The 16,584-nt window shown below is 44.2% G+C and overlaps 1 protein-coding gene across 8 annotated transcripts in view; it reads left to right on the forward strand.

Moving 5' to 3' along the window:
* The window catches only part of LOC120444124 (calmodulin-binding transcription activator 1), a 34,399-nt gene extending 20,821 nt beyond the window's left edge, over positions 1-13,578 (forward strand). For 2 of the 8 annotated variants that reach the window (XM_039623680.2, XM_039623685.2), the window contains 17 exons: positions 19-110; positions 3,074-3,141; positions 3,238-3,373; positions 4,499-4,570; positions 4,644-4,788; positions 5,069-5,124; positions 5,188-6,546; positions 6,616-7,593; positions 7,661-8,259; positions 8,336-8,449; positions 8,507-8,616; positions 8,721-8,837; positions 9,513-9,580; positions 9,642-10,414; positions 10,471-10,545; positions 10,784-10,897; positions 10,959-13,578. In XM_039623680.2, the coding sequence (XP_039479614.1) occupies positions 19-110; positions 3,074-3,141; positions 3,238-3,373; positions 4,499-4,570; positions 4,644-4,788; positions 5,069-5,124; positions 5,188-6,546; positions 6,616-7,593; positions 7,661-8,259; positions 8,336-8,449; positions 8,507-8,616; positions 8,721-8,837; positions 9,513-9,580; positions 9,642-10,414; positions 10,471-10,545; positions 10,784-10,897; positions 10,959-11,034 (4,952 nt within the window). In that variant the 3' untranslated portion in view covers positions 11,035-13,578. Of the gene's footprint in view, positions 1-18; positions 111-3,073; positions 3,142-3,237; positions 3,374-4,498; positions 4,571-4,643; positions 4,789-5,068; positions 5,125-5,187; positions 6,547-6,612; positions 7,594-7,660; positions 8,260-8,335; positions 8,450-8,506; positions 8,617-8,720; positions 8,838-9,512; positions 9,581-9,641; positions 10,415-10,470; positions 10,546-10,625; positions 10,654-10,783; positions 10,898-10,958 lie in introns of all 8 variants that reach the window. The other 6 variants (XM_039623683.2, XM_039623686.2, XM_039623681.2 and 3 more) reach the window with 5 other exon arrangements.
* Positions 13,579-16,584: the final 3,006 nt, after the last annotated feature.

The following is a 16,584-nucleotide window of genomic DNA, read 5'->3' on the forward strand; positions in this document are numbered from 1 at the left end:
TTCTGCCCCCTTTTCCAGATGGCGAACCCATCAAGCTGCCCGACAATTTGGAGAGCCTGCCAAGAGCCGACAGTTTTCCATCACAGCGTCATCGTTGGAATACAAATGAGGTCAGTTTTAGTTCTAAGTTGGTATTGCTGTTTGCTTTATCCGGCACTGTTTGTGTTTCTATTTGCATTTGATTGCACATAAAATTGTCGAAACGGGCAAGTCAAGTGAAAGCCAAGAGGAAGTCGACGACTCCAGCCGGGGGCCATGTGCCATGTGCCGTGTGCCGTGTGCTATGTGCCGTGGGCCCTGGCCGGTTGACGGGCGGATGAGCCTGCCAGTCCTCCGCCAGGACACTTTGACAGCCTTCGACGACGGCTCTTCCCCGCCTTGCCATGCCCCGTTTCCTTGGGGCGCACACACTTGCGAGTTCCTATATGCAGATTAACGAGATGGCGGTCTGGTGGTCAGTCCATTAGGAAGGACCTCGCGACGTTTTTATTGCGCCACAAACTATAATGCAAACACCAGTAAAACTAGAACTTTGCATCTCTGCTCGGGGAGCCGCTTTTAAAAACCTGGCCACGCGTCGCCGAAAAGTTCGCTTCTCCCCCCTTTTTTTTTGTATCCCGCGGATCCAGTTCGGTTTGCAATAAAAGTTTTCGCTCGCGGGAAATGAGAACACAAAACAGGGAAAATTCTTTGCAATGAGCTTGGCTTGTTGTTTTACTTGTGAATTAAGCGCAACCGCAAATATTCATTTGGACAGTTGTAAAGTTGGGGCTCGTGGGGTTTTTTATCTGGTACGGGGGTTTCACGGCTAGCGGACTTTACACTCACTAAAGCTACAGAGTTGACTAAATTAAAAGCGGCTGAAAGTAATTTTTACACTAGAATTGCTCAAACTTTTAAATTCAAAATGTATTATTCAAAGAAACAAACGTATATAATATAATGTCGTATAAGAATTCCACCCATTTGCAGTGTTTAATGAATTTAATTCCCGCGTTGTAAGGGCATCTCATAGTTGATTAAAATACAGTTCACCTACCGAAAGCAAAGAACTCGGGGTCCAGCGACAGGACTCGTGGACTGAACTACCTACAGGACTTGCCGCTCCTTCCTCCTTCTGCATCAGGATGCAAAAATTACAAAATGTGGCCGTGTACGGGGCATAAATAAAATTACGCACGCTTATTTTAGTCTGCTTACAGGGAAAACGGGGCAGATGGGGCAGTGGATGCTACCGGATTGGGGGCTTGGAAAAGCGGCAGGATGGCCCCACTCGAACCAGCGACTGTCGCTTTAACCACATGGTTTTAATTTGGCATTTAAGCAGTGGCCGGGGGCCAGAACTCTTGACCCGGCTCATAAACCAACTGCAAAATAATAGCAACAACAGGAACAGAACCCGAAACAGAAACAGCCGACCGTGTGTGGTTGCGAAAGGGCGCAGCTTAAAAATCAAAAAGTTAAATTGATAATGAGTCGCAATTTTATGTTTACTTTTTGCGCACCATTCGTTTTCTGGGTGACCCGAAGAGGTCCTTCTGCGCTTGGTCACCCAAAAGAACCACTTGACTGCAAATGATTAAATGGCATGCTTTAAATTAGTTCCCTGCCTATTTTTGTGACGGCAACTGTAAGTGTTGAGTTAGAATTCGGTTGGAAATCTGGTCAAAATCCTTAGGATTTTATTTTGATTATGCCTGAGCCATCGATTCCTTTCAGACGCTATAGTATTTCGGTACAGCTTACAGTTTTAACTTATTGCTGTTTTGTAAAAAGTCCGCCATCCTTGTCCCCATCCTATCCATTTTCCATATGATGGATGCATCGTTTGCTCACTTCTCCGGAGAAAGTGTTGAGTGTTGAAGCAACATTTGACTAGGACCACGCCCATGGCCAAAAATGGCGGGTTATGCGCTGAGGTGGGCATAAATTCTTAATGCCCCGCCCTTCGCAGTATGTGCCTGGAATTCATCATGAGGCGAGGAAGGGTTTGGAGTAGGTCGCTCGAGCCATGCATAAGTAAGCAACAGCCATCCATCCATATATCTATCTAGCTTTCCATATGTACTTCCATATCCTCCATATGCTCTTCAGCGGCGAAAGAGCCCAGTCAGGGGCAATTTTTGCCAAAATGCAAACGTTTGCCACTTGACAAACACGCGCCTGTGATTTGCTCAGCCTCCCTCCTTCGATCCCGATATACAATTTTTATGACACTCGCAAATGCTGCGATATATTGCCCGAAACCAGAGGCACATGGCGAATGTTTGGCTGCACACAGCTGAGGATGCTGGGGATGCTGAGGATGCTGAGGCTGCTGAGGATGCTGAGGACGCTGGGAATGGATGGATGGCCACTTTGCATTATTCATGCAACGTCAAGGAAGCAAACAAATTGATAACTTTATCGGCAAAACATGCAATGAAATGTCTAAATTCGTTGAATTCCCTCTGAACTTTCGCTGACTGTTGTGTGATTTGCATTCGAATCGCTTTCGACTGTCTAAATCTTGAGCTGCTGCGTTTTTAAGATTTTATATTCCTTGGTGACAGGGCATTTCAAGTATGCACACAAATTGCACTCGGGATGCGTCTGTGCTGGCTTTTGGCCTCCTGGCCGCCAAGCTGGTTAAGTGTCAACTGCCGGCGACACCTGTAAATTGTGGTTAACACACGACCACCATCTACCATCTACCTTCCTTTTTTCGGTGGCAGTGTCCGCTTTGCGGTCAAATGAAATTTCTAAAATGTTTCCCTTTGTTTTATGGCGCAGAAATCCCTCCTCTCCAGCTTTTGGCGGAGGAAATGCCGCGAGTTTCGTGACTGGGCAGCGGATCCGTTTGCCCATTAAGTCCGGAAATTGTTAGCACGTTAGTTAAGGCCAGTTAGCCAAGTTAGCGGGTGAACTGGGGACCCACAGAAGTGATGGAGTTTGGGAAATAACTTTGCCCGTGTCGCAGCGACAATAGAACCGCTGTGAAGGCCGCTCTCGCTATCTGTGAATTCTTTCGCTGAGATGTTTTTCATATGCAAATATAAAAATTTCCTGTAAAGACTTTGTGTGTATATTCCAGGAAATCGCTGCGATTCTTATCAGCTTTGATAAACATGGCGAGTGGCAGTCCAAAGAGGTTCGAACCAGGTGAGTAATAAAACTAAGCAGTTCCCCTGACGTTGTTGTCCCTTGGAGCAAAATCAATTATTAATTTTCGTTTTTATTACGTACTTGCGATTGTAGACCCAAGAGCGGATCGCTCTTGCTCTACTCAAGGAAGAAGGTGCGTTACCGACGCGATGGATACTGCTGGAAGAAACGCAAGGACGGCAAGACGACGCGCGAGGATCACATGAAACTGAAAGTACAAGGCACTGAGGTGAGTCGGAGGAGCACTTCTTCCGTGGGCTTGAGGCTTTCGTAGCTACACAATTAGGCAATTAGCCGGAATCGTTTTCCAGCTATTGCCATCATTTGTCAAGGGGTAAAAAGTGTCTTCGATTCCGCGGACTTCCCTTGGAGTCTCCCTTTTTTTCCATTTCGTTCTTGACCGTGTGGGGTTCCTTTGGGTGAGTTATGATTTCCCGCCGGAAGTTGACAGAAACTTACGGTGTCCTCCCCTTGTCTCGTGGAGCAATTCGTCCGCGGCAAGTGTTTGCTCAAGGATGTGTGCATCGCCGCCGTTGTCTGCTAATGAAATAAGTCTTGCCAAGGGTTAAGCTTATTTATAAGGTCTGTCTGTCTGTCGGAGTATCCATCCCCGCGGCCAAGCCATTACAGAAACATAAAAACATTTGGCAATTTCACGCCAATTTTTTGCACAGTTCCTCGGGCGTTTGTTTTTGTTTTTTCTTTAGCTTTTGCATTTGTTTTTATTTTAATTTTTATTTTAATACATTCGCAAGTAAACGTGGCCGGCGAAGATTTATGCAGTTGGCAGTGCCGGCGGGGTGCCGTCTTCTTACATGATAACTGGGCCCAAACGAGGCAGATAGTACAAAGGAAATGCCATGGCGAAGCAGAAGAAGTCAGCGGCATATCGCGGCCAACGAGAGCCAACAAATTTATCAGCGGGTAGAAGAAGCTCTCAAAAAAATAAACCATGATAGAAAAAGGGGGAAAAAACTGTGAGGAACAAGAAAAATGCGCAACGAAATGTTTTATAAGACAGGGAAGACAGGGAAACCCAAACCCTTTTCCTCTGCTCTCCGGCTCTCCGCTTCGATTCGTTGGCTTTCGGTTTGAGTTTGAGTCCTGATTTTTGGCACTTACCAAGTCCAAGTGGCGCCCCCTAGCGTGGGCGGTTGGTAATTTAATTTGAGCTCCACTTGCTCTTCGTTTTTATGTTTTCCAATTAAATGGATTTCTTCTCCACGGGGTAAGACGAGCTGCGTGTGGAGCCGAGTAGGAACTCCCCAAGTTTTAGTCCTTTTTTATGCTCTTGTTTGTGTTGCCGAATTGATAAATTGAATTTCCTTCGATTTCTGCCCCCTCTTTTCCACAGTGCATCTATGGTTGTTATGTACACTCGGCCATATTGCCCACATTTCATCGCAGATGTTACTGGCTGTTGCAGGTAGGTTTTGCCATCCTCCTCTCAATTGACATATTTAAATCCTGGGAGGACATTGCTCATCTTTTTCGTGTAGAATCCGGACATTGTTTTGGTGCACTACCTGAACGTCCCATATCCGGATGATAATAAAATGGCCGTGATTGCACCCAGTATCACACTTTGGGGCGATAAAAAGGAGTGGACCAAGGAGGAGCTGGTCAGTCAGCTCAAGCCCATGCGTAAGTATAGATCTGAAGAGTATAGTATTCGATTCATAAGCATAATACTGTCTGTACTTATATAACAATTAAAACTGCAATAAACAGGCCATCTTTGCCGTGGTTTTGTTACCCGTTAGAAAATATATTCTCTTCGTTTGGTCTTAACTTTTTAAAAAACCTATCAGCAGAAAAACAAGTTTTTCTTTTATCCGCTAAACAAAAAACAATTCTCTTATGAGATGTTTACCAATGGCTGTAAAACAATATAATTATTGAAGCTCACTTACACAATTTTCAGTATCCACAATTAATTCCGACGACGACTCCGACTCGGGAAACGATATAGAAATATCAGTAAGTTAAGAAGAGATTAGAACTCAGCCGTAGAGCCAACTGAATTGCGTTTTTCTCGTTCAGACGGCGGAGACGGTGGAGTCCATAGTGTGCCAACTGATGGAGAAGCAGAGGTTGTCGCGCCAGGCTGCCTTGGTCAAGCAGCTGGACTGCGGGTGCGGGGATGGAGGCTGTGTGGACGGAAAGAACTGTACGCATCCCGTGATGCGGCGATCGGCAGCCATGCTGAAGTCCTCGGTGCAGGAGAAACGGCTAGGCGAGCCTTTCAACAGCAACGCGCCCAATGTGGTGGTGGCCAGCAAGCTCTACTCCCGATGGGCGGAGCGGCCCAGGCAGCACGTGGACAATCACGGCCAGTTCCACAACGTCACACAGCAGTTGCCGCAGGAATCGGCCATTAAGTTTCAGATCATTCCGCCGCAGCAACAGCAGCAGCAGGATGGGAACTACCTGCAGCAGCAGCAGTATCGCGGAGCAAGTCAAATGCTCGCCGCAAGGAGTAATCTGGTGATGCAGCAACAGCAACAGCAACAGCAGCAGCAGCAACACCAGCAGCAGCAGCAGCAGCAGCAGCAGCAGCAATACCACCAGCAACAACAGCAGCAGCACCAACAACAGCAGCAACAGCAGCAGCACTTGAGTCTACAGCGATTTGTTGCCAGTCAAGGCCAGAATTCGGTGCATCTCAATCAGCAGCACAGGCTGCAAATAGCCAATACAACGATCACAGCGACACCCAGAGATCCTGCGACGACTCCAGCAGCGCCAGCTTCAGGAGCAGCAGCAGTCGCCTCGAATATTATGGACACCGAGCTAATTGAAAACCAAAACCACATGACCGCAAACAAAATCACAAACTCCGGCAGCGGCAATAGCAGTAGCAGCAATGCCAGCAAGCAATTAGCAGCCCAAACAAACAACGAATTAAATGTCGTAAATAATAACGACCCCGGCAACAATAACTTTATGTACAATCAACAGCAGCAACTTAATGCTTCCAGCAACAACAGCAGCCAGCAGCAGCAGCAGCAACATTATTATAAATTGCAACAGACAACAGCAACCCCAACTAGTGGTCAGCCGCCTCCTCTGGCGCAAGTTCAACCCCACTCCTTGGCCCAACCTCCCGTGGAAGCCATGTGCATGTCACCCGAGCATCGCAGCAGCAGCCAGGCCACACCTGCAACGTCTTCCGCTGGTAGCATCCCCTCCTCCGTATCCATATCCGTGTCCGCATCCACATCCACATCCACATCCACATCCACACCCACTCCCACGACCATATCCACGCCCACATCGGGCACTTCGTCCACTTCGAGTTCCTTACAATCGATTATCGATGGCAATCAGCAGCAACAAATTACAACGACGTCGACGGCAGGAACTTGTGATAATTTAATGAGCGCCAATGCGCTCTCTGAGGTGAGTGCAACCGCAAAATCGACTGCAATCATTGTATTTATGTTGATTAAATTCAAACTTATTCAGCAGCAGGACAGCCACACAGTCAACAATCAGGCCACAGAAGCCCCCAACAGGAGTCAGCTGCAATCGCAATCGCAGTCGCTATCTCAATCCCTGAACCAAAATGGTTGTGCAACTTACAGTGCTTCCAGTGATAACAGCAGCCAAATTAGTGACGAAAGCAGCAGCTTCGGCGGTAACAATCAAAACAGCAGCAACAGCAGCAGCAGCGAGGAGGAGCCCCAGGTGGAAACGTTGAGCTTTTTCAACGAGACCTTGGATCTGTCCCACGAGGATATCCAGCGCACTCTGATAGCGAATATGCCGTACAATACGACAGCAGCAAGAGCCACAGCACCCAGTACAACGATAACAACGGGAAACAAAGCAGGCAAACTCGAGTTAAATCAACAGGAGCCGGAGAAGAAACCCTCGATGAGAACAGAACCCGCAACCGAGGTGGAGGACGATGAGACCGACGATGTGTTTGCCAATCTGGATGCCTTCGATATGCTCGTGGAGTTTCCCGAACTCGATTTGGATGACAAGCAGGCCCTGAATAACACGGCGTTGGAGCAGGGCTCCTTTTTGGGAGAGACTGCACCATCGCAGCCACGCAAGGTACACAATATATGCGACTTTAGTCCCGAATGGTCGTACACGGAGGGAGGCGTTAAGGTTTTGGTGGCCGGCCCTTGGACGAGCTCGAATGGCGGAGCCTATACGGTGCTATTTGATGCGCAGCCCGTACCCACGCAACTGGTCCAGGAAGGAGTTCTCCGCTGCTATTGTCCAGCCCACGAGGCCGGATTTGTGACTCTGCAGGTGGCTTGTGGTGGATTCCTTGTTTCCAACTCCGTGATGTTCGAGTACAAGCTTTCCCTGCTGGCGGATGCTCCATTCGATGCCACCAGCTCCAACGATTGCCTGTACAAGTTTACGCTGCTTAACCGCCTGTCTACCATTGACGAGAAACTGCAGGTGAAGACGGAGCTTGAGCTCACGGTAAGTATTAACGTTTTGGTTGTGAATTCATGTCCTACTTTAAGATCTTTTGGACTTATACTCGTAGACCGACAACACTGCTCTCTGCTTGGAGCCAAACTTCGAAGAGAAGCTGGTGGCATATTGCCACAAGCTGATCAAGCACGCCTGGAGCATGCCCAGCACAGCCGCCTCCTGGACGGTGGGATTACGTGGCATGACTCTGCTCCACTTGGCCGCTGCCTTGGGCTATGCCAAGCTCGTGGGCGCCATGCTCAATTGGCGTTCGGAAAACCCACATATCATTCTCGAAACCGAACTAGACGCCCTCAGCCAGGATGTCTACGGTTTTACTCCGCTCGCCTGGGCCTGTGTGCGTGGCCATGTAGAGTGCTCGCTCTTACTCTACAAATGGAACCACAATGCGCTGAAGATCAAAACACAGGCACAGCAAACTCCTCTGGATTTGGCCAGCATGCGGGGCCACAAAACCTTACTGGCGCAGATGTATCGCTTGGAGAAGGAGCGCTGCCGCAAGCCGCAACTGCGCGGAGGCTTGGCCAATCTTTCCATGAACATGGGCGTGGAAGCGGAGGCGGACGAACAGCACCAGAGTTTCAGCGCTTTTGATTTGGAACTCCAGCGGAAGCATGATGGCGTTTTCCTGAGACCTGTGGCAGTGCATAGGTACATAAGGGAGTGCCTCATTTTCGATTTTCTATAATTTGTTATATACTTGTATGTTTCCCATCCGAACCCACAGCAATCAGAGTCCACCCAATAGTAGCAGTCGTTACTCCAAACGTTCCTCTATAGATAGTGGCATTAACATGGACATACGTAGCAAGTCTGGAAAAGCGCTCGCCAGGCTCCATAGGTATGGTTGAAGCTGAGTTGCATAAGACGTCCACCAACTTTATTTCCAATCTTTCAGCAACTTTGAGAGCCATGACAGCTATGCTCTGGGCGTTGACTCGCCGTTGGACTCACTGACTGGAACCAACTGTCTGCTATCGCCGCTGCGCAAAATGGACTTTGCCCTTTGTAAGTTTGGGGATCAGACTCTGCATGTTCCCAACTCCTAGTCATAGACTATATTTTTATGGAATGAACCAAATGCTCAAATTTTCTCGGTAAATTCAAACTAGGCGAGGTATCTACGGGCGAATCGAGTCCCGTGCACGACAAAGATTGCGACGACAATTCAACGAGCGCGACCGACGTGACCATTGGCAATGATTTGGCCCTGCCCGATGCCGTTGTAGGTCAGTGATGGCAGACGGATGGAGCCCTGCTCCATTCTCAATCCAATCTCAAAGTGTCAACCCGTAACAAACTCACCCGTTATCTGTACTGTAGCTAAAAACATACTAACCATGTGGGGATGGCTCTCGATGTTGTTGATGTTGTGTTGCTATTGCTGTTTGTTGTTATATGTAATCACGTATTTGGGGGGAAGCTCGTTTAATCAATGTAAATGTTCGTTATTAATATTGGTTGCTGGTTGTGCGCCCTAAATGGGCGCTTTTATCGATGTCTACATTTAACCGATTACTACTAATTTTAAACTAACAAACACTCGCCGCCTAATTAACCACGAATTGATCGTTGTAAATATAAATCTGAGGTGTATGTAAATAGCTAGCTAATCACCCTAAACACAAAAATCATTGCTTGTCGGTGTATAATACAAATAATAATTAGCCGTGTTCAGCGACTTTGATTATCGTGATCAATTTGGAGAGTCATAGACGTAGCTTTGTCAATTTAAGCTCCATTAGATCTCTTGGCTTATCGAGCTTAAAATAACAAAGAAAATATTCGATACTGTATATGTGTACATGAAAGTGTCCAACTCAATTATGTAGACTCGTTTGCCATGTATTTGTATGAGCGATTTGTTTGGAAATAATGTTGTAATGAGTTTGGTGTACTTTCAGGGGACTCCGATGCCAAAGTTCTAACATTAGCTGAACACATTATAGCAGCTATGCCAGAACGGATCAAGGTGAGCTACTATTACTGCTATGCTTCGCTGAAAGTGGTTCTAATGTGATTTATTCCCTTAGAACGAAGCCGATGAAATGATGGTGCTGGGCAGTCCCTTGACAGAACCCCTCACTTCAGAATCTTCTGCGCTGACGGACAGCTTTATGGATCCCCTGCTCGATTCGCTGCCCAACACACATTTCGACAGCGACTTCAGCTTCGATTTCCATGACCATAGCTACCGCTATCACGACGTCAGCACGCCCTGCTCCAGTTTAAGTCCCGCCAGCTCGGGACCGCTGCAGTCCCCGGCCAGTTACTCTATTTTGGGAACCGATCCCTCAGTCAGTTCGCCCAGTCCCCCGCCATCCACCAAACAGCTGACGGAGTTTCTGCACGCCTCCAGTATCTCGTCGTATCCTTTTGAGACGGATTTCTCCAAGCTAACCCTAACAGACACGGAGCAGCGAGAGCTCTACGAGGCAGCCAAGTGCATTCAGAAGGCGTATCGCTCGTACAAGGGTCGACAGAAGCTCGAGGAGCAGAACAAGGAACGGAGCGCTGCCACAGTAATCCAGAACTACTACAGGCGGTACAAGCAGTACGCCTACTACAGGCAGATGACAAACGCCGCCCTGGTGATTCAACATGGCTACCGCTCCTACAGACGCAACAAGCGATTCAAGAAGAGCGGCTTGTGCTTGAGCAGCTCCAGTGATCATGGAAGTGTGAGCAGCAACTCCCAGTGCCTGTCCAGCTTTTATGATCACTACAAACAGGATCAGCAGCAGCTTCACGAGATGGGCTCCCAGCCCAGCACGCCTAAGGAAACCAGCCCCTCGGGTCCCTTGAAGTGAGTTGGAGAACTTCATAGTCTTTTAACATATAAAATTAAAACAAATTTCACAGGCGAACATACTCGCAGTCTACTCAAAATCAAGCTGCCAGGAAAATTCAACAGTTTATGAGACAATCACGCATCAAGTAAGTACGACTAATTGGTCCGACTAGCTAGAATTAATGTAATACTAAGCTAACTCATGGGTGATGTTATTGCACGCAAGCATTTGGGATGGCAATTTGGAGACTGTGGTAAGGCCGTGTGTACACTTTTGGTTTGTTTGTAGCTTTGAATTCTCTTAGTGATTTGGTAACAAATTATAAATATTGTTATTTTGCTTTTTCTTCTTTTTGATTTTAATACCTTTTTTTTCCTCAACAGACTACAGAAAGAGCGAGCCGAAAAAGAGAAGCTTGTGCACCAACGCAGGGCGGAATACCTTCAAAACTTGCAGTTTCAAGGGCAGCAGGAAATGTTGGTGTGCCACGAAAATAGGTAAGCCAATTGATCTTAATTTGTATTTAATGATTCCAAACTAATGTCACTTTTCTGATAGCATTTCTGCGCCAAGCAGTGGCAACACCAATGCGAGCAACAGCAACAATCTACACCAAATACAATCCAATCAGTGAGGGTCAACTGAGTGAATTTTTAACATAGGAACAAGCTGCACGGTTCCATAAGAATTTATGAATAGCTTTAACAACCGAGTGAAACTTTCTACTTTCGTATTTGCTCCAATTAGGAAAAATAATCCCAAGCACTTCTGTAGTGAAACTTTGTTTCAAACTCTCTTTTACACAGACTACAAAAGATCTAAATTAGTAGCAAATACCTGCACTTTAATTATTTTTCCTAACGAATTTTAAGAATCACACATTGTTTTCGACGTGAATGTAGCTTAGGCAGAGGTCTTTTAAGGTATTACTTAAACCTAAACTTAACTGAAGATCGGACTCCAGGGAGAAGATGATAACACAATTTTTCCATTTGTCAACTCGAAAGAACTTATTACTGAAGCCTTTAACAACTTTTTAACTCCAATTGTAGTAAAAAAAAAAGTAGCCTGCTATATACATACATATTATATACATACAATTTAAACCAACATTACGCATGTGTATGCATCTATATAGTTACATTTGTATATAGATAATGCCTAACTAACTAAATTCTAGTCTATTTTAACGTACTACCAAGCTCTGCGATGCGACTAAGCTTGTCTTTAAAGCAAAATACATAAAGAACGAAAACCTTAAACATTAATCCTCGATACTAACTAGATGCTAACTGCTCCTTAAGTTTAATAATAAGACTCCACTGAAAGTCCAAAGTTGTTGTTGATTTCTAAAATCAAATTCGTGTGGACAGCGCAGCAGATACCGATTTATCATATTTCAAAGAAAGTAAACCCTATTCTAATTTCTAATACCAAAGTACTTAATTCGATAATGTGTACTGTCTTAACTTATCTGACTATACAGACTAAGCATAGCTAATAATAGTTTAAATCACAAGAATGGTTAAAGTGCTGCGTGGGCACACATCCAAATCAAAGTGAAGTCAGCCAGAAAACTGATGAAAAGTATTGATACATGGAATTTCCGACTTTTGCTGCTGCAAACCCATTAACCGATTGATCGCGCCAGTCAATCTTAACTGCTTGAAGACACAGCCAAAACACAAAAAAGCAAGAAGCAAGAGAGAAAAGTTTTTAAACTAAATGTAACAATAAATGAATTTTTGTAAATTATTTTTGTCCGTCCACATTGTTAGCTTTCATAACATACCAACAAGAACATATATACTTACAAATATACATCATATATAATATAGAAAGAGCCGATACTGATTCGAAAACTTAAGAAACCATTTTTAAAGGATCGTTCTAGTTCAAGTTAATAAACACTGGCAAATGATGGGCAATAGGTGTAAATAAACCAGCTCCTAAACTAAGTCCTGTACGTAGGAACGGACACACTTACCTCTAGCAGTCCCGAACAACATGAAATAAAAACCAAGAAATCAAACTCACAAAAACCCAAGTGCAAATAAGGCAACTTTAAGTGCGAGAGTGTAAAATCTGCGTATTGCGATGTGCAAGTGGGCTGTAAGTTAACTTTTACTCGACGAATGTTTGTCACAACCAAATGCGCAGCTGTTGAGTATGGGTGGGATTTAGATCTATCACATTGTTAACTATTAAACTACGAACTATTATACTTAATTCGCACTATTATTACTCTACGAATACGAAACTTTAATTGCATTTTGCTCTAACTAAACTATGTTTAAATCTGATCAACTGATTCGAAATGAAGACTAAATACGATTTCACTACTCAACTGACTTAAGAATTGCAATCAATTTTGTTAACTGTTTAGGCAGGGTGTTAGACTGCATGTCTAAGCTGAATACTAAATCCAATTAATTGCAATATTTGCACATACTACACAAGATACACACAAGACACGCTCTGGCTCACAAAAAGAACACACACAGACACACAATTTACAAACCTCAAAGTAGCAACCTGAGTGTGTTTTAATGGAATGAAGTCTTTTTAGATAGAGGGAGGCCAAAAGGCAAAGAAAACTTAAGTACCTTAAGCCAATTGGCACTAAAACTAATCTTAAATCTAACAAACAATTATAAATACTTACAACAGACTATGTATCTATATCGAAGTGGGTGTCTGCGAACGTAGGGCATTTCCCCCATTCTAGTTTTGTTTGTACTTTTTTCCTTCAACTGAACTAAATCTAATGCGACACCAAAATTGTTGATATCTAACGAAACTATACAATAGGAAAACTATTATAACTAATGTAATTGGATATTCGGTACTCACATATCTGTTAGATAATTTATACCTTCGTCCTAATAGAACTTTTAAGTGCGGCGCATGTACGGAACAAGCATTCTTCTTCAACTTCAACTAAATAACTAACCTACCATCCAACTTTGTCCCGAAAAAAAATCGAAATTCAGCTACTCAAACTGTTTGTTTCTGACTTTCAGCTTAGTAGACCAGCAAATAGGAACGGATATGAAACTGTTAACTAAACTTTTAAGCGAAATATACCTAGAGAGTAATCTTTTTAAATATTATACCTTACTTGTATGGGATACTTAGCATGAACTATACACATATATCGGAAAACTAAAGAATGTTTTAAAAATCAACGTATTAAATGTATATGTACAGACACAGACACTGGTACACCCCAACCACATACGAAACATAGAGTTATATATATGAATATATATATATATTGTAAAACAACTTTCCAGTTTCTGTAAAATTGTAATTACATCCAATAAAGTTTAATTCAACACTTTAACTGGTCCTTGTGCAGTTCCTGGGTTATCTTTCTCTCTTGTTGCCGTCCTGACAAACCAATTAGTAATCAATTTGTCTAAGTGAGCCGCCAACCAGCTGGCGCCAGTCATTATCAATGAATTGTCCTTAACGCTAACCCTATCGGTCCGAGAAAGTATCTGCAGGTAACAAAGAAAAAAGGAAACCTCCAGCTGCTTGGGTCAGCGCGCATTTCCTTTTTCATTATTTTTTTCCCAGTTTTCCCTTTGCACCTTCTCGTTTTTTTCTGGCTCAGCTCAATTAACACTTGCTGCGTGGCGGGGGTGAGGATGAGCTAATGGGGCGTAGATACATCTGTATCTGCTGGCTGCGTTGTTTCGTAATTACGAGCACAATGCAAAATGCCAAGGCGTTCGCAGTGTCTTGTTAATAAATCGGCCTGCTCTCGGCTCTCGACCTTTTGCCACTGCCTGAAATCGGATGCTGCGTTGGTTGCGTTTTCCGCTTTTCCAGCTCCATTTACACTTGTTTATGGGCAATCGTAGTTAAGTCCAAAAAATCATTTTCCGAATGCGATTTTCTCGCTCCTCGGAGGACGGATCGCTTCACTGGTTGCTTGGTTGCTTTGGTTGCCTGGCTCTTTGGTTGTTTGGCTGCTTGACATTCAGTCTGTCAGCGGAAGCTGGGTGTAATGTGAAACCAAGCGTTGCCCTCGGCTAGTGCTTTCCAGCCGCAACAATAAACACAGAAAGCAATTCTCCTCCACGCTCCGCATTTTTATTGTATTTCGGTTTTTGGTAAAGTTGTTGTTTAGCTGGAATTTTCGGGCCATTCTCGATTGTTTCATGGCGGTGCTTTGTTTTTGTGTATTTTATACATTATTTTATGGTCATTGACTGACGCTGCCACTGGAGTGGCGTAAGCCGGCTTCAACTCATTGAAAAGGCCAAAGGTATCCAATAAAATATAGAATGGATTTTTTAGCTCCTAGTTTTATGGCAAGTAATTAGGTTAGTCTACTTAAACGTAAAATATTTCAATCATTAAAAATGCTGAAGCATAAACAAACGGCTTATATGTGAACTTTCTACTCAATTTTATTGTTACTATTGAGACAAAGCAAACTAAAATTAGTGTACTCCCCGATAAGACGTCAAAGATAAATCGAAAGACTTCAACAAAAAACTTGAAGTTTTAAATAAAACTGTAAAGATGTTCAATGAAACGCGTTTATAGAAGTCTGCGTAGGCTTAAAAAAAACAATAGTAACTTTAATAATTTATGTATACAAAGAGAGTTGTTGAGATTAAGGAAAAGGTTCGGGTGGGCTTTAGAAACAGCTCCAAAACACAAAATGATAGTTTTAATGTTATTATGCAGGTTTGGCAACTGAAGTGCAAATCACAGCTAGATTAAAACAATGCATGATTTGAGCCTCCGCTCACGCTGAAAACCCCACAATCCTCGAAATTGGTAATACAATGTTGCCAGCGACATTTTCACGCTGCTGCGGCTAATCAACAATCGATTCGCTGCCATAAAGATACTTTGGAGGGGCCATAAAACAATTATCTGGAATTTAAAAGTCTCGGCACACAATCAAGAATGTGTAGTATAAGTACTTGAGCCAGCAACTCCGTCTGCAATCTGGGTCAGGCTAAACTAAGCTCCGATTGAAGTACGGGTACTTAAGGCAGCCGGAGACGAGTGCAATTTCCGATAATTGACGTCAACCATTATTGGGACTAGCAGCACATCATCCAAGTGAGTCAGACCTAAGTCTGGCTAAAACCAAGTAAACCAAGTAAACAACAACGGCTGTTCAATTGTTTTCGAGCCTGAGCCGCGGGCACCTGCTTATTGTTAGCGTTAGCTGTCAGCGCTTTCCACAAAACTGTTTAAATTAACTTAATTGCATTTAATAGTCTGCCGACGAGTGTTACTCGACTCCAAATGCACTAAACACATCTTGTAGCCCGTCAAGATAGCGAATTCCTATGCTCTCTGGCCAGGAATTAGCATAAATGACATATCAATTAAGGCGACACTCGTATCCGAGAAATGCATTAGATGCTGGCCAAAGGTTTTAGCCACTCCTCCCTCCTTTTGGCCACGCGGCTACCGTGTGCCGGAGTATTCACTGCCAAAGTGAAGAAGCCGAGGCGCGTGGAAAATAAAAAATGAACAGTTTTGCCAGCTAGCCAAGAGGCGGACTGTAAATAACCGACAATAAATCACTTTGAACAAATGTTCAAAAACAATTTGTAAGACTGCAAACTGCAGCAATCGCATCTGAAGCTGGAGTCAGCACAACTAGTTATAAATTTGGCACAAAAAAACGCCACAAAACACACATTTCCAGCCACACTTTGATGAACATGATTTGTGTTTTGTTCGACACGCTGACAAATCACCAAAAGCACCCATGGGACCATGAAGATTCGATCACTTTCCGAAGAGGAGCCGCAGCATTTAGGCACTCTAAAGATTCTGCGGCCAGGGAAACACGACTTTTACCCACATAATTGATTTGATTGCCGATGAAAGTTGCTCCCCCAAAAAAGGCCAGACCATCAAATTGCGGTCTGCGTCATTATCATTCAGCCAAAAGCCCGAGTCACGTGCAGGATCGCTTATTAGCCATCGTTGGAGATTCACTTAAAATACGGCCTGTTGCATGCATCCAGCTTCATCGAACAGGGCTCCAACATGCTGGACGAACCTGTTCGTAGCGAACTGAGTTTGGTTCATACCTGTGTCGCGGCTTGAGTTGTAGTTCGATTGTCCTGTTCAAACTCAAATGAATATTATTAAGTTAAATGTGTGTAAGCTTCGTTCCAAATTTTTTTTTCAGTTGCAG

The sequence above is a fragment of the Drosophila santomea genome, chromosome 2L, assembly GCF_016746245.2.
Source record: "Drosophila santomea strain STO CAGO 1482 chromosome 2L, Prin_Dsan_1.1, whole genome shotgun sequence".
NCBI classification, from domain to species: domain Eukaryota; kingdom Metazoa; phylum Arthropoda; class Insecta; order Diptera; family Drosophilidae; genus Drosophila; species Drosophila santomea.